Here is a 15,940-nt window from a genome sequence, read left to right as displayed (position 1 = left end):
GATACTTGCTCAGCTTTCTGCACATGAACAGCCTTGCTCCAAGTCCTCCAAAAACTAAAAGTGCCTCTTTCTCTGTGCTCTTTCATGTTAATTCTTATTTCCGGCTCTGGGCATAACTGCACATGTTGCTTGAAGTGTCCTTCGAAACTGTGCCTGGATTGGGGGACATTTCCTTTCCCAGTGCTTGGGGGAGAGAGAAACTTTTGCTTTGTCATGCACAGCTTGAAATTATATGCTGCACTTCCGTAATATCCCTTGGAGAAGAGATACTCATCCGAACTGGGCTGGAGACGAGCCGTTCCGCTTTCCCTCTGCCCTTGCCACAGCCCCAGTGAATTGCATGCACTCTGAACTGCTCGGCTAGGCATTCGTCTGGCCATGTTTCACCATTTCTAAGCATGCTTACATACTCTGCTACAGTTTGGAAAAATAAGATTAAAAAATAACCTGGATGCATATGCAATAATGGCGAAGTTGACTAATTATGCAAATAAAGACCGGCTAAAGGATTTAATGAAAAATGGAAAGCTTATTTTGAGCAACTCAACTAATATTTAGGAAAACAGAGTTTGTAAAAGTATCATTAGAGACATGTGTTCCATGCTAAAATTATGACATCATTTACAACTGTTTTGATAAATTTTGATTTATCTGTTGATGGACCTTAAATGAGGATTAATTGGATGAAGTGTTGCTAGAGGGGATAAAAACTTTTGCTTTTTCATGAAAAGGTTGCAATTATATGCTATATTTCCGTAATATCCCTTTGGTATTCTTTTTCCTTTCTGTGAATATATATATATTCTTCCTTTTCTTATTTGTATGCTATTTCTTTTTTAACTGAAAGCAAAAATACATGTCAAATATGCTTATATAGGAGGTGACTTATTGGACAGCAATTCAAAAAGCTGCAAGCTTTTAGTGCCCCAAATCCTGAATTTTCCAACCCAGACCTACCTCAAACTTAGTTTGTGAATTGATCCTCTACTTTCCAAGGATCAAATGTATGGTAATATGGAATTTCTGTATAATTATTCATTTATATTTCCTACTTAAATTGAACAAGGCAGTAATGAAACTAATATTTAAAGCTTTTGAAAGTTTAAAGGCATTTTAGTTTTTTAGAAACATGAAATAGTAAATTCTATATGTAATAACCATTAGCCAGCAGGAGTCCAAATGCCATAGACACAAAACTAACTCACCATTGCCTGGAGTCCAAATTTTTCAACTCTCTCAATAATTTAGGATTTTTCTTCAGTAGATGAAAGCTTTTTCTAGAGAAAAGCAGAACATACATTACAGTGGGAAAGCTACATGAAAATCATGATATTTAACTTAATTTTTTCTATCACTGGATGAAAACGTTTACATTTTGCAATTTTTGCAAATGCCAAAATCTTACAATTAAAAAATGGCAGAGGTTTTAAAAGTTCTTCAACTCTTTTCCGATTCCATTTCTCATGCCAGCGGCATCTCTGGGAAACACTTGGGCACGAGGCATCCGGCTCGCATGGGCAAAACACGGACCAACCCTGGACTTGCCTGGAAAATCCTCAACATGGGCACCAAGCCATATTGGCTGATGCAAGCTGGGAATAGTGGGACCTTTTTCTGCCTCAATATGCACAGGATGATACCCAACGATACATTCTTTTTCTAAATTAGGGTGATGGTCTTATCCCGCTAATTCCAATTAAGAACATACAGTGGGTAAGTCCCTTCCAACCAAAGTGCTGATTATTTGTTTTGCAAAGATATGAAGAAGTGAGGGAGGCGCCTATCTTTTTGTGGCTGTGTGCATTGCTATCTAAAGTTTCGAAGCTGAGACTAACCAAATGTATCCGATATTAGTCCTTTCAAGTACTTTCTTAGGTAGTTTTCTGAGCTAAGCTTATTAACTGTCATGCCCTTGGTCAGTTTTACTGAATCCAAGAATGGTAGATTTGGAAGGGGCCAAGAAGGCCGTTGAGTCCAAACCCCTGCTGTTGCAGGACTCCCATATTCACACCATCCCACTCAGAGGGCTGTTTAAAGCAACCCAGGTTGTACTTCTTCATCCAAAGAAATCCAGAAGGGGTACCATGGCAATATTTGGGCACCCTTTTGATCCTTTAGACAGATGACTAGAAACAGCAGCCCCTGTTGGGTTGTGCTAACTTTCCTTCATTGCTTCCCATTTCTCTACCCTTTGTCAATACTCATGTGGACGGCAGCAGAATGAAAGATAAAAAGTAGAAAAGAAAGATAACCGGCTATTCAAATCCAAGAATAAGGAGGAGTGCCCGGAATGAGCTCCAGCCAATGATGCACAAGGAATTAGCCTTGGTGGGCAGGAATAATCACTCTATCTCAACGCCCAAAGCGTTTCTGGCTTTCCCTCAGGAGGGCTGCACTGCTGAAAATGGAGACTGCTCTTTAAGGAGGACGTTGCATTATTTCTAATACCCGGAGCAGTAATACGAAACATACCTTTTATCCCAAGAATTCATTCCCAGGTCATTTAGCAAAAGCCTGCATAAATGGAACGGGGCGTCTTGAGCTGTAGGCCTTGGTTCTTTCTGCCTTTCAACTTGCATCCGGATGTTCAAGCTGCCCCCGCGTAAGTACTCGTTTTCTGTGCCGTGCTGGTGCAGGATGGCTTCCAGGATCCCCTTCTCCTGATCTTGGCTCAGGACGCACGGCGGCGGCGACGGCTCGTTCAGCTTCAGCTGCGGGCACAGAAGGCACTCGGGACTGCTACTGCCGATCCGCTCCAGCAACGCATTGAGGGCATCTTCTCCTTCATATATTTGAATGAAGTCCACCGGGGACTCCAAGTTCTGTTTATGATTGTCGGAAATGGCAGGGGATTTTCTTTTACTTGGATCTGGGAGGCAGCTAGCTAACGGCCCGTGCATCAGCTGGCTGTCCCAGGAATACTTCCCTGAGATGTCCCTCACGATCACTCTTACTTCCCAGGAGCTTCTGGCTGGTTCATCCCCTTCCCCTTTTTCTGAAGGAATCTGGAGATAAGATATGAGGGTGCTATCGTTGAAGACAAACAGCTGCAGGTTCGGGCTGCGGAAGATTTCGGAGGAGAGTTCGGAAGATTCCACGTAAGAGTTGTTGTGGTTCTCGCTCACGAGACTGTGAAGTGCCGCAGGCCCTCCGTTCAAGGGGTAGTGACTCAGATTGTTCACCAGGTGTGCCACAACCATTCGTGCCGTCAACGGAATCAGCTCCATGTTCCTTCTCCTCTTTTCTGAAAGTGAACATTTCATTTATTACCTTATTTCTTTATGTAAAACTTTTCTAGACCGTCCCTCACCGAAGGCTCGGGATGGTTTAACAATAAGACAAAATAAATCAAAACACAGTGTCCTAAAAAATTCAACTGACAATAAAACCCCACTTAAAAGTCCACTGGCCCCTAGACAGGACTGAGGATGGGGGCAGAGAGGGGCTGGAATGTGGGTATTGGGTGGACAGAAGAGAGGCCGCCTGTGTGGGGAGGAAGCGGTCCTTACAGCAAGGACTGAAGCAATGAGGCCTTCTGATATTCCAGCGCATACTGATTTCAGCTATTGCTGAATCCAGACAGAGGTCTTGCAAAACATGGGCTTTTCTCATACAGAGAGTTCTATAGAAACAGAGTGAATCAGAAGGGGCCTCCCGGGCCATCTAGTCTGACCCCGGCTCCAGCCGGCTCCACTTATGACATGCTTACCATGTGCATGTCCAGCCAATCCTTGAACACCCTCGCCATTTGAGGCTTCAACCACCTCTTGAGGAAGCCCATTCCATACCCTGGGGGTCCTAACCATCACGAAGTACTTCCTGGCATCCAAATGGAACCTTGGCTCCCTGAGCTTGGCTCCCTTGGAGCGCATCCTGCCCTCCACCGCAGGGGGAAAAAGGTCACAACCCACCTCTGCGTGGCACCCCCTCACGTACCTGAGGGTCACTAACAGGTCCCCTGGGAGTCTCCTCCTCTCCAGGCTGAAAGGCCCCAGCTCCCTCAGCCTCTCCTCACATGGCTCACCCTGCACACCGGCCACCAGCCAGCGGCCCTTGGCTGCACTGAACTGTTTCCATGGGCTGAAATGCATCCTTCCTTTCCAAACCATTGGTTACCTTCAGCAACAGTGAGCAAATTATTCAGATCTGCAGAAGAGTGAACCGGAACGGGCTCAGAATTCTTGACATTCCCTAGCGGCAAGAACGGATCGTAGCTATCGCTGGAGAGGTCGGCCAGGCTTAAGAGGTAATGGCTTTGCTGAGTGTAAGTGCTTGAACCATGAATGCAACTGTGCAGGATCTGGGGAAAAAACCAAATCGCATTAGAAACAGGGCATTGCAGAAAATATCGCACGGAGATCATCCTTCAGCTCACGGCGGCCGCATCAAGGTGCCTTCCAGCTGAGCACCTGAAGCGCGATTGATGTGCACTCCTGCAGGAGTTGCCCTCACTCACTTTCCTGTCCTCATTAGCAGGCAGCAGCCTTCCTTTTTGCTTTAAGGAAAGAGACATGAGAAAACACAGGAGCACATGGACTGTCGTCTGATCTGGCCAAGGCTTGGCAGATTGCTGGGAGGCTCTGGCACGCCAGTTCTACTTCACACATAAAATACACCACAACAGAGGAAACAAATCTTTCCAGGCAGGTGTAACACAGAGTAACACTTCCACCACTGGCAGGAGTGGAGTGTCTGGAGCAGGGGGTCCTCAAACTTTTCCAGCAGGGGGCCAGTTGAAAGGTGACAGTGCACATGGGCCGGTGAGGGGGCGGAGGTGGTGTGTGCGGGCGCATGAGCAGAGGTGGGGGCGTGGCGCGTGGCGAGGCGAGGCGAGGCGTGGGTGGGCGGGAGGCGGGCAGGCGCATGAGGCAGCAGCTTGCTCGCTTGGAGGTTGTTTCCTCCGAGCGAGCAAACCACTGCCCCCCCAGCGCGCAGGGCCAGGTGGGCGCGTGCATGGACGCGGGGGGTTCAAATGGGCATGGCAGGCCGGATCCGGCCCCCGGGCCTTAGTTTGAGCACCCCTGATCTAGAGGAGCAGGGCTAGGGCGGAGCTCGACTGGGGCATGGGTCCCTGTGTCCAAAACCAGGCTGTGAGGCTGTATTCCGCAGCCAGGGAAGCCCGTACCTGGCCACTAGGACTACAGGTGGCAGCTTCAGGTAGATGGGAAGGGCAGCAGGTGAGCAACAGTTCTGCTGAACAGACGAGGCAAGACAAGCTTCTGACACTGATGCGGAGTTCGGCTGACCCAGAATGCATCACGCTCCCCCAATCCTTCTGCTTCCTCGATGCGTGATTCAGGTCCCACGCAGGGGAACGCACAGCCCCAGGTAGTTCACCTGGCTGGAGCCCAGCCTCAGGTGAAGACCCCACTGGTTCGCGTTCCTGACACGCAAGCTTAGCTCTGAGTGATGAATGAACCATGTCCAGCTGAGCCGGCTGGTGCCAGAGGTCAGACTAGATGGCCCGGGAGGCCCTTCTGACTCGCTCTGTTTCTATGTTACTCTGTTTGCCCAAAGCTTTCACTGCCTGCGGAACCTTTGCTTTCCTCTTTGCGCAAGTGCGGAATCCAGTTCCTTGCTTCTGCTTCCATGAGCTGTTTCACAAAACACGCTGCTGGCTGTTTCACAAGCTTCATAAGCTACCGGTGGTTTCAAAAGCCGCAGCGCAATTTATTCCACAGGCTGTGTCGCTTGTGTTACACTCACAACTGCACAAGCACTAATGGACAATGCCACTTCTTGTACTTTCCCCCGCTGTTTATGTGTTGTTAGTTTATTAATTTATCAAACTTAAAAGCCGTCCATTAGCAAAATGCTCTCTGGGCTCCCATTAGAGTATAAAATCAACAAATAGCATTAAAATAATACAGTTAAAATCTCATAATAAATCAACAAAATAATCTCACAGTAAAATAACGTATGTGTCAGAATGTCAATGGGGCAACTCTAATTCAAATTACTGATTTTTTAAAAAATTTATAGAATGGAATTCAGTGATACAAGGGATTGGAACAAGCTGATAATATCAGTTATTCACTTTTGTGATCAAGATGAATGGTAGGTTTATTAATTAAGCCTAGTTCAAAAGCAGACCACATCTGTCTCATACTAACATGGACTATTTTACCATTTTGTTTCATTATTGCACCTGCTTATCAGAAACAGTGTAACTAAGCGACAGCATGAAATGTAGTCAGAAATGAGTCTTACTCTATAGATGTAATCGAGCAGGCAAGCTTTAAAGGGATGCTGGTCCTCAAGACTGGAATTCAGTACAGGTTCTAGCAGCGTCTTCACCGGTAACACCATGCACCAGTCCAGCAAGCAAAGTAATAATGAAACGATGAACTAAAACGGGAATTTAGAGAACATATTAGTCCTACTTAGAAAACAGAAAAATCCTGATACAACCAAAGAGACATGTGAAGTCAAACGGGTGAGGCAGGCACAGTGCTTTGAGCTGAGCCCAAAGCCCAAGACTACGAAAATGGCCGAATGCCTGTTTCGAGTTTGCACTTTCTCCCCCATCTTGCATAAAATAGTGGCAATCAGCTATTCGAACTGAATTGATTGAGAAGAGAGTTTCACAGCACCGGAGTGCAGATCGATTTGTTACTCTCAGAAATGGACGGAATACGTAACTGAACCACATTGGTTTGTGGTGGGAGCATTGCTGGAACATGACCTTCATGCTACGAAGCACAGTATCAGTGCCACATGGATGGCGATTCAGTTTTACGTACCTTTTTATCGCTTTCTGCAGAGGAGTACTCTGCACCGGGCAACAGGAACGCGATGGTGGCGACAAGGATCTGTGTAACACCAATTTCAGAGTAATAAATTTGCAGAAATGTTTTGTTCCCCACACCAGTCAAAAGCCAGAATTGGTCTCAAAAGTTTGAGTGAAGCTTTATTAGATTTCTAACCTGCCTATTAGCCATACGGCTCCCTGGGTGGGTTACAAAAACACGTTTAAATAGTTACTGTGTCATAAAATGTGTATCTAATATCTCCCAAATATCTGCTATTATTCTCCTTCCTGTCCACCTCTCTAGTACCTCAGAAATGTGAACAAATCTACCAGTGTTTCCCAGAGAACCCCCCCCCCCACAAATTAATCAAATATCACACAAATCTATTTACTTTGCATAATTCAATGTAATAGTACTTGCAATAATTTCCTATATTATTAGACCAAAACTTTCCCAAATACCAATAAAGTTAAACATATCACTTTATCTGTAAGCTTCTTATTAAAATATTTATAACTTAATTCTTCCCCCACCATTTTTGGGAGACACTACTAATTTGGCTTTAATAGACTCCTTTGAAATCATAGCAGGAAATAATGATAGGATTTGATTACAGAATGACTAAAAGTTAAAAGGTAGCATTCATTGGTATCACGTTCCAAAAAACAAAGTCTAGCCCAAAAACTATAGGAGTAACCTATTTGGGTATACGGGATTTAACAATGTTAACAAGAAAAAAGAGAAATTGAAATGCAGGGCTTTCAGAAAATAATGGAAGGAGTCCAGTGAATCCCAATAGCCTTATATGGGTTTTTTTTTTTTCAAAAGGTGGTATTATAAATTTTAAAAGTCACTGTTGTAAGTTGTGCACTATCAAGGTGTTAACCTACATTTATCCAACTTGTAGAAGAAGTAAATTTTACTCCAAAGATGCAATGGATTCCTGTAACCCTTTGAATATAAAACAATTTAAATTTAAAATGCACACATAGTGATGCTCAGCCTTAAACACCTCCCTGCCACAAAAATCTATCCCAGGGTCCCTGAAGTGGGATAGCCGCATACATGAAAAGTAATTTACGATGTGGGCAAAATGCTAAGATTTCTCTACTATACTCCATCAAGTTGCTGGCAGTAGAATGCACACCAGTTAATTGAGGTGCTTGGTAGTTTGACTTCCCCATTCATTTTAATAAGGGTAAATCATACCTGTAACAGCTTAGCGACGTAATTATATTGAATGTTTAATGATGGGGAGGGGAGAAAAAGATGCAGCGCTCACTTAACTCACTCCTGTTTAGAAGGATGTGGAAAATGAAGTGATTGAGATTTGCTAAAAATGTTTTACAGCTCCTTTAAGTATTTTCTGCACTCCACAGCAACCTCATTACTTAAGAGGTTTATGGTGCTCCATCAGAATATTCTAGAAAATGCATTCTCCAGCTTCGATCATCAGTTCTGTGGATAAATCAACCGTAACTACATGGATGAGGCCAAGCCTTTAGAAGAGAGTCTTCCCTGTTTGCTAGTTCTGAGCTGGAGTGGGAATGAGCACTGACCTCTGAACTGTTTAAGGCACCATGTTTTTGTTTAATTGTAGCTTTTAAAAATTGTATTCTATATTGAAAAATAAATAACAATGGAAAAGGCACCATGGGAGAGTACTCAAGAGGACCAAACTGCCTTGGCTCAGGAATAGAACAGGGAGGGGAAGAGATTGAGGGGGGCTTCTTAGACCCTATCAAGAGGCATCAGAAGAAGAGAAGAAGCCAGTCAAGTATTGTCTTTTTGTAAAACTGTCGAGCTGAACAAAGGACTAAGAAAGAAGAGAGATGTTCTCCCAATGGTAGCTTATTGCCAATGACTATCTACACGTTTGCCAGATGAACCTACTTCAACAATCTTTCTGGGCAGAGAAGACTGGTAATCCTGAAGTTTTTCCCAGTACAACGTCAGCAACTGAAAGACATTGCATGCTTCTTGCGCAGTCTGCTTGTTAGGAAACTGTAAAGGCCAAGAAATAAGCTCATAAGAAACAAAAGTAAAGGCAGTGTGAACAGACTGGGAACATTCCTTTAACATAAACCAAATAAATTTACCAGCTTTACAATTAGCATCATTACAGAGGCCTCCAAAGGTAAAAATCAGGCCAGATGCACTTGGGCTCATGCCCCTGTTGGGCATGGCGGACTCCACACACCATCTGTATTTACGATGACAAAGATCTTCCCGACCCAGAGGCACCTTCTGGACTGGATGCACCTGAAGTGGAAGCCTTGGGTTCCTCCTGTGCTTGAAATAAAAGGGGAGGCGCTTGAGCCCTCTCAGGTCCTGTTCACACTTTGGGGCACCCTTGCTAGCAGCGTGCGGCATTAACGCCACTAAGCAGAACCCCGCAGCTCTGCAACGGAGCCTAGCAAGCCACGTGGCGGTGCAGGTGGTTACTGTTCAGAACCGCAGAGGACGAGATGTGATGGTGGACCTGAACAACCCAGCCCGTCTCCCCACCCTTGCAAGCTGCTGCAGGACTTCTGGAGGCACAGCTGCCGCTTTAATGAGAGAAGATGGGGCCAGACAAGGTGGTCCTTGGAAGAGGGAGCAAGAAAGGCAGCTCAACATCTGGAGCTGAACTTCTTCTCGGCTACAAACAGGAGCAGAGGGTTCAAATGTCAAGCCAAGGAGCTTCTGACACAAAGACTGGAAAGCTAAGGTCTCTCAGCCCAATTAAAAGTAATACATAAGATCTCTTTGAGAGATCTTTGGGAGATCTCTTTGAGAGTTTAAGCCTCCTAACCACCAGGACGTCAGGACTGAGGTTCCCTGCTACTTCTGAAAACAGGAATGTACACAGAGGCCAAATTACCCTTTTTGCAATGTAGTCTCAGGCCCAGGAATTCTGATAGACATGAGTCAACAAATAAGTTTATCAGGTGCATGAAAGGTTGTCTTGACCTTGTCCCCTTGACCTCCCATGCTTCTGAAGAAGTGCATTCTGAGACACAAAGTTTATTCCAAAATAATTGTGTTAGTCTTTCAGCTATCACAAGCCTCTCTGCAGTTTTTCCTACAGGAAACCAATGTGGCTATTCCCTTGGGAAAACCAAATAATTGTTTGTCTTAAGTGTACAGCAGCACGCGCTCTGTTTTGGAAGCTTTCAAAAACTGCATAAGAGCCTGAAGCTTAGAATTTTCCACATGACTTAGAATATTTTATTAAATATTTGGAATTCTCTTCGGTCTAACTGAACAGATGCATCCAGTCAAGTCACACAGACCCTCGTCGTATCCATACCTTTAGTGTTACACCTAAAACATTTATGGCTTCCTTTACTTGAGGATGGCTTGTACACTGCACTAGTTCTTCACATATCCAAAGCCCAAGACAGCAAACAGCTAAGCACCTTCAAAACAAACCAAAAATATGCATCATTCAGTAATGGACAAATGGTGTCCTTTAATTTTCAGGTCTACAATAAGCACGAAATCCGGATTGCCCCAGTGTTGAGATTGGCTGTCCTCTCACATCTGTGGTAAATGCTCCTCCCAGCCACTGATCTAGGGAGTGGCCACCTTTTGGTCAGCCAATCATTCTCATTTGCTCCACCATGTTCGTGCTGTCGCCCATCCACCCACATGAGTGGAGGCAGAATGGCCTTCTATGCCCTTGGATGGACCCAAGAGGCCTTCTGGACCATAGTTAGCTTCTTGGGCATAAGGATACCCTTCAGCACCAGCGCCCAAGGTCATTTTAGCACATTCTATCTCAAGGAACTTCCCACATGGATAATATATTCAATTTATATTCCATAATATTTTCTGTTCTACTCAGTATTTTACCTTGAAGCTTCGCTTGGTTCATCTGTGGCATTCTTCAAAAGAATATTTATGAGGTAACACTAGAACAGAAATCACAGTGACAGGCATTTTACCTCTCACAAACACTATGCAGAAGAATTTGACATAACCGAATGGAATTAAATAATATAAACATGGATTGGATGAAGTAAGGACACTGGATTCCAAATGATGCACAGAAGTTTAGCAATGACATTTCCCACCTATTCTGAAAGATCTTTCTTCAAAGATAATGAGAGGCAAACTCACTCAACTGTAACTAAAATAGGGGTGGGGGAAGACAGTTTACAAGCGGCTTATCTGAAATATATTATCTGGTTTCTTTGCCATTTTATCTGTAAAATAATTACCTTTATTATCAAATAGCGATGAGTGAAGCTCATTGGAAAAATTCTAAAAGTTAAGGCAATTTCCCATTCCCAGATAGCCACTAAATTTTGCACCTAGAGGAACCCAAGGGGAAACAACAATCCAAGCTGCACCACAGGTCAAACCGTGGAAAAGCCCTCTCTGCAAATATTCCAAGAAATCTCTCTCTCATCTCAGATCTTTTTCTCTTCCTCCCGCAGCAGTGTTAGGGCTCTCGGCTTCCTCAGCCCCTGCTGCCAGAACATTCTTGGAAACATAGTCGGATGCAGCCAGATCTTCCATGCATGGTAGCCCTTTGTTGAGCTGATCTCCCCAACATTAGGACCAAGTCTTGGTTTCACTTTCATATGATTAATATAAATTCATTTGCTTTTTATAGAAGAACTAAATCTGCTCCCAGCAACAGGCTATGTTCCAAAAGCATGAACTGTACATAGTTTTACTCTTATACTTCCAACAGATTCCCCTAGTTTTGAAATCACCTGCATGTGATTCCCGTTGAGTCACTGCTCAGCCATAATGGGTGGATCTCTGTATACGTGTGAACTCACACACGTCGCTTGGTAGGGTGGTCCTCTCTCTCTTTTGTTGTCTGTTTTGCTGTTCGACTGAGAAAGTCAGCGCCGTGCTTTTGCTACTGAATCTCTTATCTACGCATACATTCCCCTCCCCAATAAATTTGTTGCTGTGGGGCACTTGGGTGGTGCTTCTAAGGAAATATGAAGTATCCATGTGCATAAAACCTGCTCCAGAAAGGACTTGTGGCTGCCTAGGCATTCTCTCTGAAAAGACCCAATAAAAGACTTTTCCCATGCTGGTTGACTGTACTTTGGCACCATCTTTCTTCTACTGCAGAAAACTCGCTTCTTACTGGCTATATTCAGTAAGGATAATAATATTCAGATCAGCTAACAGAGAAAATATTTACTTTGACATCTGTAGTTCCTGGCGTGATTTCTGCTTCAGCGATGGGTTGGAACAGCGAGATTTTTTGATAGAGATTGGGAAAGCAAACCAGAGACCCAAGAATGGTGTGAGCTTCTAAGCGAGGCGCCTGTAAGCCAAAATACAAGTATATATGTATCATGAAGCACATGCAGGTACACTACAAGGCATCTGGACGTTTCCTATATCTCTGGAAATTTCATATATTCTGGCACTCTGTATATACCCATGTTCAAAATTAGGAACCGACAAATGGTCGATAAAAGGATTCCCTCCAATTCCTGTGGTGTTCAGGTAACTAAAGCACGGAAGTGCTTGACCCCCTCAACTGGTTCTGTCCAGTTGTACTAAATTAACAATTACGATATGCATATTGCTCTTATAAAAACCTAAGAACATTTTCTGCGGCAGTGCGTGTGAAGCAGAGAGAACTGCTTCTTGATGGGGAATTTTGACGGAAAAGTTAGGGTTTGTTGTTAAATACAGTTCATTTCTGAATGATTGATCTTAGGGAAATTCGAGGCTGGAGAATGACTGCTTGTGCCAGACACCTTCCACTTGTGCACCTGGAACCCAACAGTATTTGAATACACTGCAGAGAAAAAGGGGTTTATATTGATTGGAACAACTGTATTTATCTTTTCCTATCTTAACCCTGTAACCTCTGAAAGAGCATCAAGCTCCCCCTTGAAAATGGTACTGTCTGCAAAGGAGAGCACAAGAAAAAAATTCAGTTCATTTCATCATTCATTTTAAAAGTGCAGAGAATTTCATTTCCCATTTGCTTGAACTGCATTCATGTGTTTTCTGCTCTGCATCATTTTGTTTTCTGTTCCTTTCAATGGGAGGCCCAGCCAGTCATCTGATGTCTGCAGCGTTGGTGTTCTCCATCCAGACGACACGAGGTCATCGTACTATGAATACGAAGAATTAGCTCTGCCAAATTTCAGCTAGCTTGGACAATAGGTCCCCATTTTGTATCTGAAAATTACCCTGTTTTCTTCCCTACCCCCTATATAAGCTGCTTCAGACTGTTGGAATTTTTCATCCAAATGGAAATGAGAACAAAAATGAACAGTGCACAAGTTCCAATGAAACACAAAGTTCATTTGCGTTCGTATTTCTCTTTGTAACAAAATGAATGCGAATATATTTCCTTTATTTTCCATTTTTAAATAAAATAATACCACAAAGGATAGCATTCAGGATCGGGTGGTGGGGTGGTCTGCCGGACTAAACAGGACTTGAGAAGTGTTGGCACATTGTTTAGTACTAGAAATCAGCAACAAGAATCTCCGAACACATGGCACAGCTCAACAACATGGCGGCCAATTTCCAGCCTTCCAAATGTGTTGCCCTACAAGTCCTATCTTGCCTCACCACTGGCTCTTCTGGCTAAAACATGTGGGGAAGCTCTCTCTCACACACATAGGGGTCTGCTCAGATAGATTTTCAGGGCAGTGGGACAGGTGGGCAGAGGACTTAGAAGTTTCAAGGTTACCTAGTGAAGTTTATAAACATGAGAACTAGCCTGCCTGAGGAACGGAGAGAGGCAGCAGAAACTGAGTCGCTTGGTCAGGACACAACGAACGAAGCCAGCAGCCCAGTTAGCAAGTGCCCAGAAGGTGCACCCTGAAAGTGGAGCCAGAGGGGGAGGGAAGGGTGGGCCCTTACTCGTTACATGGGCAGATGCTTCTTCCACTTCTCAAATTGGGTTCTACTCAGACTGCTATTGTGCTGGAACCAGTTACGTTTCAATGAAAGAATGGCATTTCTAAGGTTTTGCTTTGACCCTTCCAATAGGGAGGGAAAGAAGGGGGTGACAGGACACATGGGAGAGGACTCAAACCCAGACCTCCCGAGTCCCAGTCCCGCGCTCTTCACCACCACACCACATTGGCACGCTTGCCCCCTCCCTTTCTCAGCTTTTGGAAGAACCCTTCCGTATTCATCACAATTTAGTTTATCTTGCCTTCCCTTCCAATTTTTGATAGCCAGTCTTTCAGACGGGGCACGCTCCGTTAGTCTGTTGCAGCAAAAGGTTCTTCTAGGTACCTTGAACGCTAAGAAACGTTTCGCAGCACATTGTTGGTCTGCAGTCCACAAATTCATGCTGGAATAAATGTGCTCATCTTTTGGGCTGCCTTCTTCAACCCAATGCTCCCCCCACCCCCCAGATGTTTCAGACAATTCCCAGGGAACCTAAACATTGGCCATGCTGGCTGGGGCTAATCAGAGTTGATATCCAGAACATCTGGAGAGAACCAGGCAAAGGAAGGCTTCTCAAAGGGGTCACAGCACTACTTAAACCAGTCAAAGTTTCATAGTTCCAGTATTTTATTGCTGGCATAAAATGCCAAATTAATAGGGACCAACAACTCATTTCCAGGAGAAGTATAGTAACAGATATTTGATAACTTTTGAAAGTAAAGAGTGTCTTGAAAATATTTTTCAGTGCTGGCTGGTACTGCAGGTTCTTGTTATACAGGAAACCAATTATTTTTCTAGTATGTCAAAAATCTGAATAGAACAAAAAGTGCTGCTTCTCTCAAATTATGAAATAGAGTAAGTTTTTTTTAATGGAACAGGCTATTAAATATATATTGCTGAACAGTTCCCTTCTAGAATTGTACCACATAAACCTCAAGGGTTATATTGGCCACTAAAAAGTTTTAAGTTCCAGATAATTTAGTTCTCAAGGTTTCCTACCTGGATCTTATGCCTAGTTCAATAATTGCAAATAAGAACTATGGATTTATTTTTTTTTAAGTCTTGCTTTCCATTGCTCCAATCTTTTACAGCACGAAATACGTTCCACATGTTAGAACGAGCAAGTTGCAATATTCATATATTGCAAGAAAACCTAATAATGTTCTGAAACCCAAGCCTTCCTTTTAGAGTGCAAATGTGCGGCAGCATTAGTGAGGATAAGATTTCTCACATCTTGTCCTTTTGATGAAACACCTTTTGCGATACTCCGATGTCACCTTATCCTGCAATTTCACACATCAGCTGCCACGGTGTCGGCCCCAACGGCCCAGTTTCGCGTTGCACTAATGAGCACACACCTGTTGCAGCACAGAAATCCGAACCCGTCTGACAACTGTGCCCTCTCACAGGCACATGGGTACTGAACATTGTCATACTTACGTCCAAGATGCTTCTACTCAAAACTCTGGTTGCGGCCATGACGAAGTCTCCAATGAGCAAGGTGAAGCCGGGTAACCCCAGGAAAAAGAAGGAGGGGGTGCAGTGTCTTACGATAGTATTTAAAACATCCTGAGGGAGAGAGAAAAGTTGGCCTTTTAATTTAAAACACGGCTAATCTTGTGAAAAGGTGGCTGGAACTAGCAGCTTTTTTGGGTTGATGGCAACATTTTATTTATTTGTTTTTGGATTTATATCCTGCCTTTTTCCTACGAAGGACTCAAGGCAGCTTACATCATTCTCCTCCTCCATCTTATCCTCACAACAACAACCTTGTGAGGTAGGCTGGGCTGAGAGTCTGTGACTGGCCCAAAATCACCTGGTTGGCTCCATGGCCGAGCGGGGACTCGAACCCGGATCGCTCGAGTCCCAGTCCCAGCTCTTCCACACCGCACCACACTGGCTCTCCCACCAATATTTAACCACCGAACGGGAGGCAAACGCCGCAGGGCAGAGAGAAATGCCGCTTTGATGGACTGGACTGGACAGGGGTAAAGAAGAGCTTTCTATTCTCCCAATATTTTAACAGTTAATTGGTTTTATCTTGGTTTTCATCATTATATGTCGCACACAGTGTGCTGTGTGTTGTCATTGTTATGATCGCTTTTTTGTTTGTTTATTTTTTGTAAGCCGTCCAGAGACTTTTAGCATTGGGATGGCATATAAAAACTTTAAATAAATAAATAAAATTAAATAAAGATTTTTTTCATATGCACCGGGCACAAGCCTAAAATAAGCAGGTTTTTGAAAAATATATAACAAAACTTATGTACCCCATCCACCACTGACGTCTCGGAATGGCTTACAATAAG

General features: G+C 44.0%; 1 protein-coding gene across 6 annotated transcripts in view; it reads right to left on the bottom strand.

Annotated features, from left to right (window-relative positions):
- RALGAPA2 (Ral GTPase activating protein catalytic subunit alpha 2) overlaps positions 1–15,940 on the bottom strand; it is a 154,574-nt gene that overhangs the window by 71,532 nt on the left and 67,102 nt on the right. For all 6 annotated transcript variants that reach the window (XM_044442946.1, XM_044442948.1, XM_044442950.1 and 3 more), the window contains exons 24-33: positions 15,072–15,200; positions 11,905–12,030; positions 10,590–10,648; positions 10,045–10,153; positions 8,646–8,756; positions 6,744–6,812; positions 6,211–6,348; positions 4,117–4,300; positions 2,473–3,244; positions 1,206–1,277 (exon numbers count right to left, since the gene is read on the bottom strand). In XM_044442946.1, the coding sequence (XP_044298881.1) occupies positions 1,206–1,277; positions 2,473–3,244; positions 4,117–4,300; positions 6,211–6,348; positions 6,744–6,812; positions 8,646–8,756; positions 10,045–10,153; positions 10,590–10,648; positions 11,905–12,030; positions 15,072–15,200 (1,769 nt within the window). The remainder of the gene's footprint in view (positions 1–1,205; positions 1,278–2,472; positions 3,245–4,116; positions 4,301–6,210; positions 6,349–6,743; positions 6,813–8,645; positions 8,757–10,044; positions 10,154–10,589; positions 10,649–11,904; positions 12,031–15,071; positions 15,201–15,940) is intronic.

This window comes from Varanus komodoensis, unplaced genomic scaffold, assembly GCF_004798865.1.
Source record: "Varanus komodoensis strain SLA01 unplaced genomic scaffold, ASM479886v1 scaffold40, whole genome shotgun sequence".
Lineage (NCBI taxonomy): Eukaryota > Metazoa > Chordata > Lepidosauria > Squamata > Varanidae > Varanus > Varanus komodoensis.
This window is presented reverse-complemented; position numbering and strand designations above follow the sequence as displayed.